Source organism: Cupressus sempervirens, chromosome 4 (assembly GCF_028749045.1).
Source record: "Cupressus sempervirens isolate cs-2001-9-10 chromosome 4, ASM2874904v1, whole genome shotgun sequence".
NCBI lineage: Eukaryota > Viridiplantae > Streptophyta > Pinopsida > Cupressales > Cupressaceae > Cupressus > Cupressus sempervirens.
In genome coordinates, this window is record NC_143121.1 from 45,997,877 (window position 1) to 46,012,151 (window position 14,275).

General features: G+C 29.5%; 1 protein-coding gene across 1 annotated transcript; it reads right to left on the bottom strand.

Annotated features, from left to right (window-relative positions):
- Positions 1-245: 245 nt before the first annotated feature.
- LOC149559861 (protein DETOXIFICATION 40-like) lies at positions 246-13,950 on the bottom strand. Its single transcript, XM_089824332.1, has 9 exons — positions 13,492-13,950; positions 10,841-11,385; positions 10,499-10,585; positions 10,151-10,207; positions 9,807-10,045; positions 9,374-9,492; positions 9,115-9,201; positions 565-645; positions 246-482 (listed from the first exon to the last, which is right to left on the bottom strand). Exons 1-9 carry the CDS (start codon positions 13,804-13,806, stop codon positions 477-479), a joined length of 1,536 nt encoding a protein of 511 aa, XP_089680458.1. The 5' UTR covers positions 13,807-13,950; the 3' UTR covers positions 246-476.
- Positions 13,951-14,275: the final 325 nt, after the last annotated feature.

Below are 14,275 nucleotides of genomic sequence, written 5' to 3' on the forward strand. Positions count from 1 at the left end.
ACAACACAAGTTTATAAATACACAAATTTATTAAGTTCTAAATTAAAACTAAATAAATTTTAAATCAATCTAAATCAAAACTAAATAAAGTCTAAATCATTTTGAAATAATTTAATGATTCTAAGTATTTTAGATTTCCAAAGAAATTTGATATTTCACATACCACCAAAGCTACTGTGAGAGTTGAACAATGCACAAAAAAATATCATTCTATTTTACATATTTTTATATACTATGTTGTAATCTTATCTATAAGGAAAAAATGGAAGAAATGTTTTTTATTTTTAAACTTATTTTACAAAATTTGAAAGTCGTATAAACTTAAAAAGTCTTTCAATATGTCCATAGGAAAAACTAGGCCTCAATGTAGCTCATATTTTATTTTATTGATAAATTTAAATATAAGATAATTCATTCTTACTTCCTCACCATAAATTGGTCCAATGAAAATCTTCCTAGAAGCAAAACTTCCTCGCTTAAGCCTGCATCAAAACATGATCATTTAATATTTCTTCTTGTGCTATTAACTAATTTCAAAGTGAGAATGAAACTAAAATACAATACCTTATTGTTTGTTGTATGCTCTTGACTCGTATCTTCACGTTTAGCATCCCATGTCGACAAGCGATCAGAAGCTTTTTCCACCTGCCATTATTCCAAGATTGAAAGCATTTTAATAGATAGTTCAAGAAACAATTAAAAAGGAAATTTATTACATGGGTACTTAATAATATAGATAATAATTGGCATGTAGTGGCATTACTTGTCGTCAATAGTCAATAGTTAATAATTAATTATAATTGAATTGAATTTCTATTACAGGCATGAAGATTATTATATAAGTTGGTTTTCAAAGTTAGCTAATTGTTAAATTTAAAATTGTTTATAAGATTATATATTAGAAAAAGTAAAATATAAGGTATACGTAGAGTATAATAAAACTTATGCAATTCTAACGTAAAACATTTAAATTTATGTATGCATATTTTTATGTTAATTTGATTGAGTTGTAATTTAAAATTGCGTTTAATTAAAACTATAACATTTATCACATTATAAATTTATTTTAAATATTTTTATTAAAATTTATATATAAACATAAACATATATGTGTTTATGATTTAACCTATAAGATTAGTTATATTTTTTTAAGAAATGTGTTTATATATTATGAAAATTTATATTTATATTACTATTAATAATACAATACATATGCATAAATTTTATATAAAAAATTTAATTTAGAATATGTAACAAGGAAATTAAGTTAATATTTAAAAGATATAATTACACTTTAATAAAAATTAATTATTGTTTAGTTAATAAATAAGTATAAAACTTTAAAAGTATTTGATTAACAAATAAAAATTCTTATGTATGATTGGTTGATTGATTGAAAATTAATTCACTAATTTAGAAAAGTGAATGTAATAGTATTTACCTAAATATTTTTTATATGTATTAATTATAAAATATAAGAGTATATATTATGCATTTTTATTTTATATTTAATTTTGTTTTGGTTTGAGTACTTTAAATCAAATAAGTATTTTCTAAATAGAATAGTTGTATATGGTACAAACTTATAGAATTATAAGATAACTCTCTTCGTCCATGATCACTAAATGTTTAGTTCTAATTTAAAAAAACTTGTTTATCAATATTAAAAAACACAAGAACTTAACCTAAGCTAGTTCTATAGTCATAGATTTGACTACTTTACTCCTTAATTTCTATAAAAATTATTTGTAACTAACAACTTTCTATGTTCATCATTAGTCTTGAGTTGAATATATGATTACTGTATTTAATTTTAAGATACACACTTTTTTTTTGTGATATTAAGAAGCTCTAAATGTTAATAAGAAAAATTAAGGTAGATTTAGTGAAAATTTGAAGTATGTTTTTACAGAAAATTAGGGTAGTTTTAGTCAAAATTTAATAAACTACAAATTTATTTTTAAAATAGTAGGAATTAAGGGGCTCAAAATTGGGGAGCACACAAAGTGTTCTTCTATTTATTAGAAAAATAAAATACAACATAGAATAGAGTGTGATCCCCCTTAAAATGTCAACTTCTATTTAGTGTTATTAAAATTAATTAAGTGAGAAGTTAGCTAACATCATAAAGTTTATCTTGGGCTCTGTGGCTAATTTTTTATTAATAAATCATATTTTACTATTTTTTTAAATTTTCATTTTAAAAAAAAGTGGACACATCCTACAAAATGAAATTTTGAGTTTTATCCTTTAATTTTTTAAAACTAATAAAAAATTATGATCTCTTTTTGAAAATGATATATGTTTCAAAATTTAGTAAATGGGAAAAATCTTGCCAAAAGAGTCGCCTGTTGGTTTTTTTGACAAAGAAGCAGACACACTCACAAAATGAATTAGTGTTGGAAAGCTTAACATAAACAAAATTTGACTAAACCTTATGGAGAACATGACCAGAAAGGATATTTATTTTGTCATTTTTTTGAAGAAAAAATCATGAGTGTTAAATCATCATCCAACTTGTAGTTTGGATGCTCAAACAAAAATGAAGACAAAGGCTTAGTACTTCCCAATCAAAATTATTTGGTGCACGCCAAATATGGTGTTCGCCATTTTTTCATTTTGTGTGCTAAATATGGCATAGACCAAATGCTTTTGACTCTCTCTCTCTCTCTCTCTCTCTCTCTCTCTCTCTCTCTCTCTCTCTCTCTCTCTCTCTCTCTCTCTCTCTCTCTCTCTCTCTCTCTCTCTCTCTCTCTCTCTCTCTCTCTCTAACACACACAATCTATAACCATAATCCATCAAACCTAAATAGTTTCTCCTTTGTACCTACTTCTTTCCCCCTATATTTTTCCCTCTTTTCTTTCTTCCCCACCTCCCCCATGCCCCACATATCTCCCCATATTTCCCCTTGACCCTAATGATTTTATATGGATCCTAATAAAAGTTGTAAGTTAACTTTTCTTCACTTTTATTGGTATACTTTCCTCTAAAATGATTCAATGGGGTTTTTGGACTAGAAACCCTCTCAGGGTTTAAAGGCAGAATGAGACCAAATTATTAGCTTAAGAACCATAAAAAACTCCATGGTGCACATCATATTGTAGACAAAAAAAATTTGTTTTACATTTGGCACGCACCATATGCAAAAGGTTTTTTTTTTTTTACTGTAGAATTTGGCACATGTCATTTTTGTTGTGTGCCTTTTGTATTACATTGGGGAATGTTAAGCCTATGGCTTGGATTTACTTTGGGAATCCAACCCAAAGACTTGGATGATATAGAGAGGCTCGAGACATGTTTCCTAGCAATCATTGAAAAAATTCAAATTTCATGTGTGCTCCCCATCAAGTTTGCAAATGGTTAATAACAACAAAATTGGACAACAAGATGTTATAAAACTCTCTATCGACTATCTATTTATACAAAAAAGAATTGAACTCTAATTTGTTAATGTTGTCATCTCTAATTTGTTTTGTATGTCCATTTTCCTGAAAAGCCAAGAAGTACTATTTTTTCATATATTTTGGCTTGTCTCAATTTTTTAGACAAGTTCCTTTTTTTAGAGAATATAACTTCCATTATACATTCTTTAAAAAAACTATTTTACATTAGTTTTTAGTGATATCTAGGGGGAGCATACTCAAATTTTACGGTTTCTTGATGCATCCACTTTGAAACTTCATAAAGTAGATCATATGCTCATCAAAAATGTCTACCATAAAGTTCAAAGAAAAACTACATTGTCCTAGAAGACTTCTCATCAGAGTCATTAAACAAACTTAAAAAATAGTTAATATTTTAGGGGGAGCACATCAAACGCTGTGTTAGATTTTGTTGAAAAAAAATATGTCCATTTTTGTGCTCCTCCTTATTGATGGCCTTAATATCCATCATTTTAAAAATAAATTAGTAGCTAAGAAACTAGGTTCTAATTACTACAACTCTTGTTTATGTCACATCTTCTAATTTTGAGTCTAACTATCTTCAATTTCTCATTGAAGTTTAGAACTTATTGATTTTATAAAATAAAAAAGTGGCATTGTATGCTCCCTTTTTTATCTTGTATCCTTGTGCACTTACCCATACATATATAGATGTACATGTGTGTGTGTGTGTGTGTGTGTGTGTGTGTGTGTGTGTGTGTGTGTGTGTGTGTGTGTGTGTGTGTGTGTGTGTGCATGCGCGCGCACGTGTGTGTGTGTGTGTCCCAAAGTCAATCAATTTCAATCTTGTCATTTGGTAAGTGTTCAATGTGACTAATGGTGCCATAGCCCCATGATAGAATAAAATGATCAATCATCAAAATATGGGTTCTACCATATAGCACTCAATAGATTCAAGCCAAAATATTTTTTTTAATGCAAAGAGTTCTCCCCAAAATCAAGAAATAGACTAAAATAACTTTCTTTGTAGATCATAGTCTCAAATATTGTTCATATAAGGACATACTTTAGAAAAAAAATGAAACATATTGGACTTCATAAGGACCTCTTAATAGGTTTAATTAGAGTTAAAGTTATATTATTGTCACATAATGCTTAGGAAAAATGGATAAACAATAAAGAGATTATATATTTGACCTTGGTACTATGATCTAGATTCACAAGATAGCCTTCAATAGAAACTTTTCAAGGGTTGTGAAAATTAGGGATTATTTAGACATATATTTGTTTCCCTTTAGTCAATAAATTAATGTGGATAAACTCAACATTTTTCTTTAATACTCATTTTCTTATCTAGAAACATTTTATGCACATTCTTCACTTTACAATAGGTAATTCATTATCTAATAGTAAGACTGATCCATTCAAACCAATTTTATATAGGTTTCAAATGAGAGCTAGACATTGGAATTTAATTTTGTAAATAATTTATGTTATTAAATTTTTTTTTTGTAGGTTCTTGTTATTTATAAATTCTTATTTTTTCAAGGAATTTGTTATATATTCTAAAATGTTATTATGGGTAGTTATTTTGAACTTAAAATTTTGAAGTTTCTATTTATTTAGGATAAACATGATATGTTGATATTAAGAGTTGTATCTATTTGTCAAACTACTACATACATATTATTATGAAGATTGGCCAATTGTTGGCCCCAAGAACAGAAATGTGTGAAGACTATAATACCTCTTCCGCCATTTTTATTTCTCTTATTTTTCCATAGAGGGAGTAGATATTCTACAATAGGGAATGATCCTAAATGAGTCTGGTTGGTTTCTCTTGGTTATCAATTTTTAGAGTATAAAAAAATGCAAGAGTAGATTCTTTTGCAATTGGAGAAAATTTAAGAGTAATCTTACTTGTCCTAGTTATAATTTTTTAGTAACTTGCTATGTCAAAAACAATTCCTCACCGAGTCTTATATTAGTAAGAGATTATTTCAAGGTCCTTATAAACTTTTTTCTTGAAATATTAAAGGAATCAATGCTAACTCTTTATTTAAGTATCCTTTCTTTTTAGAAATATAGAAGCAAACATCCAAGGGGTTTAGCTTAGTTGGTTGAAGTGATGAGTTCTTATTGTGGAGACCCTAGTTCAAATCCCAAGAGGGACATCTTTGTGGAATTCTAAGTTGTGGCTCTTGCTCTTCAGATTCTAAGTTGTGATTCTTGGTCTTCCAAATGTTGTTTATAGAAATCTAGAAATAAACATAAAATATTTGAGATCACCTTATTATTCATGTCACTTCATTATCTATGTTTAAAGAAAGCCTATGTAATCCTCTTGTATAAACTTATTTACTTAACAACTTTATCCATGTTTTTTATTCTTTGAAAATTGTAGTTTGAGAATAAAAGACCATTAGTTTTTATAACTAGGGTCTCACCATGCACATTTCAAAAAATATTATGGATTCAATAATAGAAACTATTGAGATCAATTTATTATTTTTAAAAGTCTCTCATTCCCTTTCATTCTCATCTATTAGGCTTCCTAGAATTATTCCCTTGAAATCATTTTCATGTTCTATGTACATAGATCAAGACATGAGGATTCTAAAAGGTAAATGTGATTTTTTCACAAGCTAATGCTAATAAATCATATAGGATAACATGACTTCTAGTAGGATTTGTGGGTTTGGACATAGTAGTGACAATTTTGTAAACAATTATTATCTAGTTGCTTATGTGATGCTATATTAATAATCAAATGGAGGTTTGTTCCATTCTTGTGTCTCCTAAGAATACCTAAGAGTTGGGGTAGGAATATATTATTAGTGAATTATCCATCTCACTCATTTCATATTTTAATCCATTATTCATCTTTTCTAAAGAGGAATATTGGTCATATTTCTTTGCTAAATGGGCTTTTCAATTTCATTTATTATGGGTCCTTACCTCTTCATAAATTTTGATAACTTCTCCAACTTAAACTTAGTCATAATGATGCACTTAGTTTGATGTGATTTTTTATTCTTAAGGAATATGAGATTAATTTAAATCATAGGCTCTCATATTTGTTGGGGATGGTGAAAGAATGGTGAGATCCTCCTAACATTAGTGATAGCTATTGCTATTTGAAAATCTTTCTATGTTAAGACATTCTTCTAATATACTTTTCTTTTTGACCTAAAATTTTTTTATTATTTTTCTCTTATAAAGTATATTCTATAACCTAAAGTTTTACTTTTAAAAATTATTATCAAATAATTTAATAAAAATACTTTCAAACATTTTTAATTAATTTTTATTTAAAAATATTTCTTGCTCCCCCTCTTTTTGTTATTGCCTCTGAAGCTCTATTTTATATTCTTAGGAACAACACTTTATCCCCCGCTATTAAGGGAATCATCCTTCCTAATAATAAGGAGATTATAAACTGTCAGTCTGTTAATGATACTTCTCTATTTCATGAAGCCTTTGAAGAGAATTTTGTTGCCATGATCAATAAACTTAACTTCTTCTGTAAAATTTCTGGTGCTAGATTATCTCATGCCAAATCTATTTGTCTTGGTTGGGAAGATCAACCTCCTAATTGGTTTAGTAAATTTGATTTCCAATGGGGTGGTCCCTCTAAAATTGTCAGATATTTGGGTATCCCCTTCTCTGTTGATCCTTCTTTAAAAGAGATGTGGGGTTGGGTCAAGGATAAGATCCATAATAAGCTGAACAAGTGGTACAATAGGTCTCTATCTCTTGTTGGAAGAATCCAAGTTTGCCAAAAGATTTTGTCTTCTTACAATTTATGTTATGCCTTTGCTTGGATGTTTAATGACTACCAAGTTTTGGAAATCTAGAAAGCTATTAAAAATTATCTCTGGTCTGATGGGAAGGGAAATAAAAAGTTGCATTCTATCAATTGGAAGTGGTGTCATGTTGATAAGCTCCTTGGGGGCCTGGGGTTGAAAGATCTAAGACTTTGTGGTCTTGCTTTAGCCTCCAAATGGATCTTTCATGCCTTAGAGGGAGATGATCCTTGGAAAGTTTTGATTTGTAATAATATTGAGAGGGGATATCCTAAAAATGCTAAATTCTGGAAAAATCTTCCTCTTACTGATCTCATTTGTGGTGAATTTCTATTATAGTTCAAGGCTCGGTGGTTTTTAAATCCATCTGGAAAGCCTGGAACCATGTTAGGAAATTCATCACTAACAAAGACTTCTATGATAATAAAACTCTCCATGGTGAAAGATCGATTTGGTGGAACCTTAAGCTTGGCAATAAACCCCTTGCTCTTACCCAAGTGTGCTCAGCTAAGTTTTGGACTAACCTTGGTATCAAACAATTCATTGATATCTTTGAAATGAACAGACTTATCCCTTAGGATGTTTTAAAAAATAAATTTAAACTATCTGACTCTCATAAAAAGACTTATAGTATGATTGTTAAAGCTAGTAAAGATATCCCTACCCTGTGTCATGTGGACTCTAATAGTTATTTGAAGATAAAATGGCCTGATGGTATCATCATCTCCAAACTTAAAGCAAAGAATATTTATTTTGTTTTAAATTATAATTTTGGCATCATCAATCATATTAACAATATTTGGAATACCGATTTGGATATTTCTTCTTGGATGAAGGTTTTTTATTATCTTTGGAGAAGTTCTATTGATCCTAAAATTAAATGTTTTAAATGGTTACTTATTCTCAATAAGCTGCCTATTAGGAACTCTTTCTTTGATATTAATTATTGCAGCATTTGCAGAACCCCAGAAACAGGAAAACATATTTTCTTTGAGTGCAGTTTAGCCAAAGAGGTTTGGTTAATGTTAGGTATTTCTATCCCTTCTAATTTCAGTATTTTTGAAGTTATTACTAGCTTTATTTCTAATGCTAGAAAAGATGTTAATATGTTTTGGGATATTACCTCATCTAACATTTTATGGCAAATTTGGAAGTGTAGAAATGAAGAAAGGTTTCAAAATATCCCCAGAATGCTTACTGAGGTTTTTCGAAGTCTCACATATTTTAAAAATTTTTCACAGATTCAGATGACCATGAAAATCAACAAGGCTAAATTCAAAAGGTTGCTCTGATCATGCTACCTTTTTTGCAAATGAGGTTAATAATGGATATTTTTGGAGGCTGCACCTAGATAATATACATGCTTTCAATCAAACCTTCAGTAGATTTAACAAAGAGATTAAAAGAAGAGCTCACAATGCTTCTAGTGAGATGGTTTACATGCAAAATCAAATTCAAGATCCAAAAAGCATGGTGTGGAGGGATGGCTTCTTGGGCTGGGTGGCTTGGGTGGACACCTAGGTTGATGTGCTTTACTTGTGTCATGGTTTATGATTTTGTTATGTTGTTTCATTGTATATACTTCATTATTTGATGGTGTGAGGCTTGGCCTGTGAACTCTGATGCTCTGTGATCTCTTGTATTTTTGATCTCCTTATTTCTAATATATAAAAAAATATTTATCCAACTGATTACAAAATTGCAACACAATAGTAAAGTAAAGATTTTTTAATAGTAGTTTAAATTTAGCTTCATTTTGAGAGAATAAATTTAGTTATATAATATATCTTAGAGATCTATATATTGTTTTGTCATCGTTTTATAAGAAAATTAAACAATTTAGCTCTAATAATATGAGTTAATATGAAGAATCTATAAAATTATATAGGAATTAATTTATTTTTTAAAACTTTGAACTTACTTACCTCTTTTTTCCAATTTGTTTTCAAAACGATAATCAATAAAATTATAGTTTGTAAGGTTGTCCCGCCTAACATCCCTAGCCAAATTCCCTGTCATCCAAATAAAAATAATTTGTTATGTAAGAATTTATATTTCATCATTGTTTGATTCATTCTTTAATAGATCTAGTATCCAATTAGTGTCAAAGTTGAAAATCAAATAATACACTATTAAATTAATTTAACAAAATTTCAATGTATTAGATTATAAGTAATTTCTTACCTTCACTCCAAAATCAAACTTGAATCCCAAAAGACATCCCAAAGGTATTCCAAAAATATAATAACAGCCTATATTTATATAAGCCACAAGAGCTTGCCATCCAGAACCAATGGCCACACCTAAAATTATACATAAACAAACAATGAATTCTTTAATTAGCCATTTTATAATACATCATATGAAATCCAAATAGCCTTCACTGAACTAGTGATATAAATAACTCTTTTGAAGCATGATATAATTATGATACAATATTCTACTTTCAGACTTAAAAAGAGTAATAATGATATGAATAAATTTATTTTATTATGATATAATAATAATGATAAAATAAGAAATATAAATGAAGGCATAAATATGTAGACTTAATAAATCGAACTCAACTATTCAAATTTTCAGAAGTGAAAAGGATTCTTAAATATTAAATGAGAACCTGAAAGCACTGGTTGAATTCCATTGAGAATAATGGATGCAGCAAGAAACGGAGCAAGTTCTGCTGTAGCCTCTGCTACTTCTTTCCCTTCTGTGAAGGCATAGCTCATAACATTCCGTAGGATCATAACAACAATGGCAAATATCAATGATATTAAGAAGGAATATGTGGTCACTACTATCGTTGCAAACGCTGCTGCTTTTGGATTTCCAGCACCAAGCTCATTGCTCACTCTAACACTAAATACAATCCAAGATGAAAGCATTAAACAAAAACACCTGATAGTGTTGCATTGTTATATATAATCTCTTTGAAAAAAAAGTTTATAGATAAATCTAACTCACCTAATAGCAGCATTAAACCCAATAGGTACCATGAATACCCATCCCAAGATTGATGTGCTACATGAAGAATGATGAAAATGTAAGTGAATAAAATCTTAATTTACTATGTTTTACTTTGGATCCAATATTTTTATCAAATGTAAGATAATCAAAGCTAAACCGAATGTAATTACATTTGTACATTACTATATGATAAATTAATGATGAATGATGAACATGCAAGTGAAAGAAAATGTTAACCTGCGTTGCTTCTTTGGGTCTAATAAGAAATCTGATTAAGGGAAAGATCTCTGCACTGCATTACTTTATAATCAAATTAAATGAAGGGTAAAAGTAAAGAGAAAATACCAAACAGACAATGAATCCAATGCAATCTCTGCATTTTTCAAAAGGCCAGCCAAGAGCACCATTATCTGGAAGTACCATGTTTCCAAACTGATAGAAACAAAATTATGATAACATGATTTAGAATGTATAATAATTTGACTTATTTTCTAAGTGGACTTGTAAATTAAGAGTAATCAACCTACTAACAATGTAAATACTCTTACATTACAAGAATACAATTTAACTGATATTGTATCTTGCAATTAAATATCATAAGGAATATAATTTAACTGATATGGTATCAGTAACAAGTTGACAAATTATATCAAAAATAAACGCAAGCAAGTCAAAGTAGTAACTTACCATAACATGACAGCAGAAGCAACAGATAGCTTTACGAAAGATGTCAACTCAGTGAAAGCCTGAAGAGAAAAGCCAATCCATGTTTTCTTGCACCTCGGACTCTTCATAATATAAATGTACTGTGCTATAACAACAATCCACCATGATAAGCTCAAAACAAATGCTGCCCCAAATAGTCCCCATCCAAGCTTGTAAATAACTAGCCAGCTCAATAACATGTGGATAAAAATGGTAACCAAAGAAATGTAAGCACTGGGTGCCACAATGCTCTGTGCCTGCATAAACTTCTGGATCGGAAAATTAGCAGCGTAGGCGTATATTTGTGGGATTAGACCCAAAACAAATATTGCTGCTGCAGATGCTATTTTCTCAGATTCGCCCAAAAGTAAAAGAATTTGCTTGCAAAATACGTAGATTATTGTAAGGGGAATGGCGGTTGCCATCAAAATGATTGTAGATCTTTGGAGGTATATTCCCAACATTCCATACCTTTTGGCTCCGAAGGCTTGCCCACATAATGTTTCTGCCGCACTGCCCATGCCCAACTGTATTCAAGAATCATGTATTAATGTCTAATTCTGATTAATGACATTGTAGAAAAAATGATTTTTGTGGAATTTAATTAGAAGAAGAAAATTAACACACACATATATACATATATATATATATATATATATATGCAAATGAGGGATATGTCATTGATATTCGGAAAAAAATCCATAAACTTCATTAGGACTTTTAAAATTGATGTTTAAAAGGATAAACCTAATTATAGTTGAAAAAACGTTCCAAGGCCTGTAATTAAAGTATACAATGTATTTCTATAAAGGACACTCTATCTATCATTTGATATCAATGATTAAAATTGAAATATATAAATTAAGAGTGAGTATCAATTAAGTCAAGTCAAAATTGGTTTTAAAAGGTTGTTAGTTGTTTTTATTTGTGATATAAATTATTTGATATCAATGATTAAAATTGAAATATATAAATTAAGAGTGAATTTTAATCAAGTCAAGTCAAAATTGGTTTCAGAAAGGTTGTTAGTTGTATTTATTTGTTTAGTTATTGATAATGTTAAGAATTTTATTCTATTTAAAATTTTAGATCTTGTAGTTTAGATTAGGATATCTTAATCTCATCATTTACAATATTGTGTTGTTTCCACCTGATTGATTTCTAGTGGACTCCTCAAGAACCATCCAACTTGACTAATAGATTCAAGACTCATTTGCAATGATTATTTTATTATTTAATCAATATAAATAATTAAAATGAACATACGTATCTTGATGATTCCTACTTTTAAGATTAGAAATCTTAGAAAGAAGACATGAGACGTAGATATAAGATGAAGACAAAAGAACTACCATTCAACTTTTGATACTAAATTATTTCAACTTGTTTCTTTCCACACAAAATCTAACTCTTTTGATAATTTTTTTTTAAAAATAACAATTCAAATTTTATTTTTAAAAATTTATATACATCATAGATTACATCATCAAGATTGTTAAACATCCTACAGTACCAAAAAAAACCATAAACACTTAATCATCATCACAAACTGGTTTTGACTCATCCCATCTCACATCCCTCACCGTTGTCTTCCATGGGACTTTCGCAGAATCCAATAAGATAAGATCACATACCAAAGTACAAGTATTCGCATGAGAGATTCTACAAGTGAGCCTCGGCAAAAAGTTTGTGAAGTCCTTAAATTTAGGAATTCTTGCTTTAGTAAATAGCGGCAAATATAAGAGCGCTCATTAATGTGGGGACAATTTTCCAAACTTGTCTGTCAGAGGCAGGCTCGTTCAGATAAGCATAGACTGCATGTAAGATATTTGGCACGAAATCAATGAACCCACTAAATGCTTATGAATAGACAGTTTCATTAAAACTCTGTTGAACTGAACAATTATGTAGCCAGATTAAAACTCTCTTAATGAATACTGAGTAATTATGTGGCCAGATTAAAACTCTCTTACTGAATACTGAGCAATTATGTAGCCAGATCAAAACTATGTCACCGAATAATGAACCAGATTTGATTTCCTGAAAAACTGTCCTACCGAATAATACTGCACGATTCAATCTGAATACCCATTTTTACTATGGTTTCATTGATAATGGATTAAGGGAAGTAAAACGAAGGGGAAGAATTGATAATGGATTAAGGGAAGTAAAACGAAGGGGAAGAATTGATAATGGATTAGGGGGAGTAAATGAAGGGGAAGAAAAATAAAATTGTGAACAGTTTTCTGAAGAAAAGCTTAGAAATTCCATATCCTCATTAAATGATTCAACAGTTCTGTTTAAACTCTGTTAATGGAAACAATTTCACTGCTGAAAACAAACAGATTATACTTGGAAGTTCCATACACCCAAAGATTCAATCCCCTAATTGATTGAACTGCAATCATACTTACAGGACTAGTCCTTAAATAATGTTTGAATCCATGAACCCACTAAATAATTCAAAGATTTCATTAAAAATACTCTGTTAACGAAAACAGAGTCATAGCTCAAACAGAGACATGTTAATCTATATTCTAGAACTTGTTCGAGAACTTTCTGCCATAGCTTTAAAGAATTTCGTATACCCAAAGATTCAATCCTCTTATTCGTTGATTGGAAAACATACGTACCATGAGTCCATAGGCGAAAATTTGAATCCCATTGTTGCCAAGAGAAGCAGCAGCAAGCTCCAAGTTCCCCAAATGACCAGAGAAGACTTGTGTGATGAGGCTCATTAGATAGTTTACCATGTAAACTGCAATTGCAGGGGCAGCGAGCTTCCATAGAAGCTTTGATTCCAAGAAGAATGCGGCAATTATCCTCTTTCCCCATGGTCGATCAGAATCAGATAAGATTACTTCCAATCTGTTAATATCGTCCACATGACTGTCAATACCAGGAGATGCGCTTCTCTCCAAAAGAGACTCTTGCACTTCAGGCTCCATTTCCAGTTAAAGAGCTGTTAATCTAAAGGACACTTCAACAAGGATATTATTACACAATTAAATCGTATCATCAAAGATGAAGGAACCATTTCATAGATGATAGACTGTCCCTTGTCAAGTAGGAAAGTATAAGTAGGAAAGTATAATAAATAAGAGTACAAATATAATTTTTCTTCTAACTTCTAATTTAAAAGTTGGGTAATAAAATTCATAGAAAGGTTAGGTGTTGGAGGATATCATTTTTGAAATTCAAATTGGTTAGAGGCTTATATATCTTGAACATTTGTGTTGGTGGGCACAACAACAACATTATTTCTCAACAAACATGGTAAATTTAATTTTGCTTTAACTTTGAAGAATATAATAAAGTATATATTTAGATTTATTATTAATAATATGATTTATTTTTTCAAAAAAAATATAGAAATTTTTTAATTATTTTTTTAAAAAAATAGTTTTAATTTTTTAA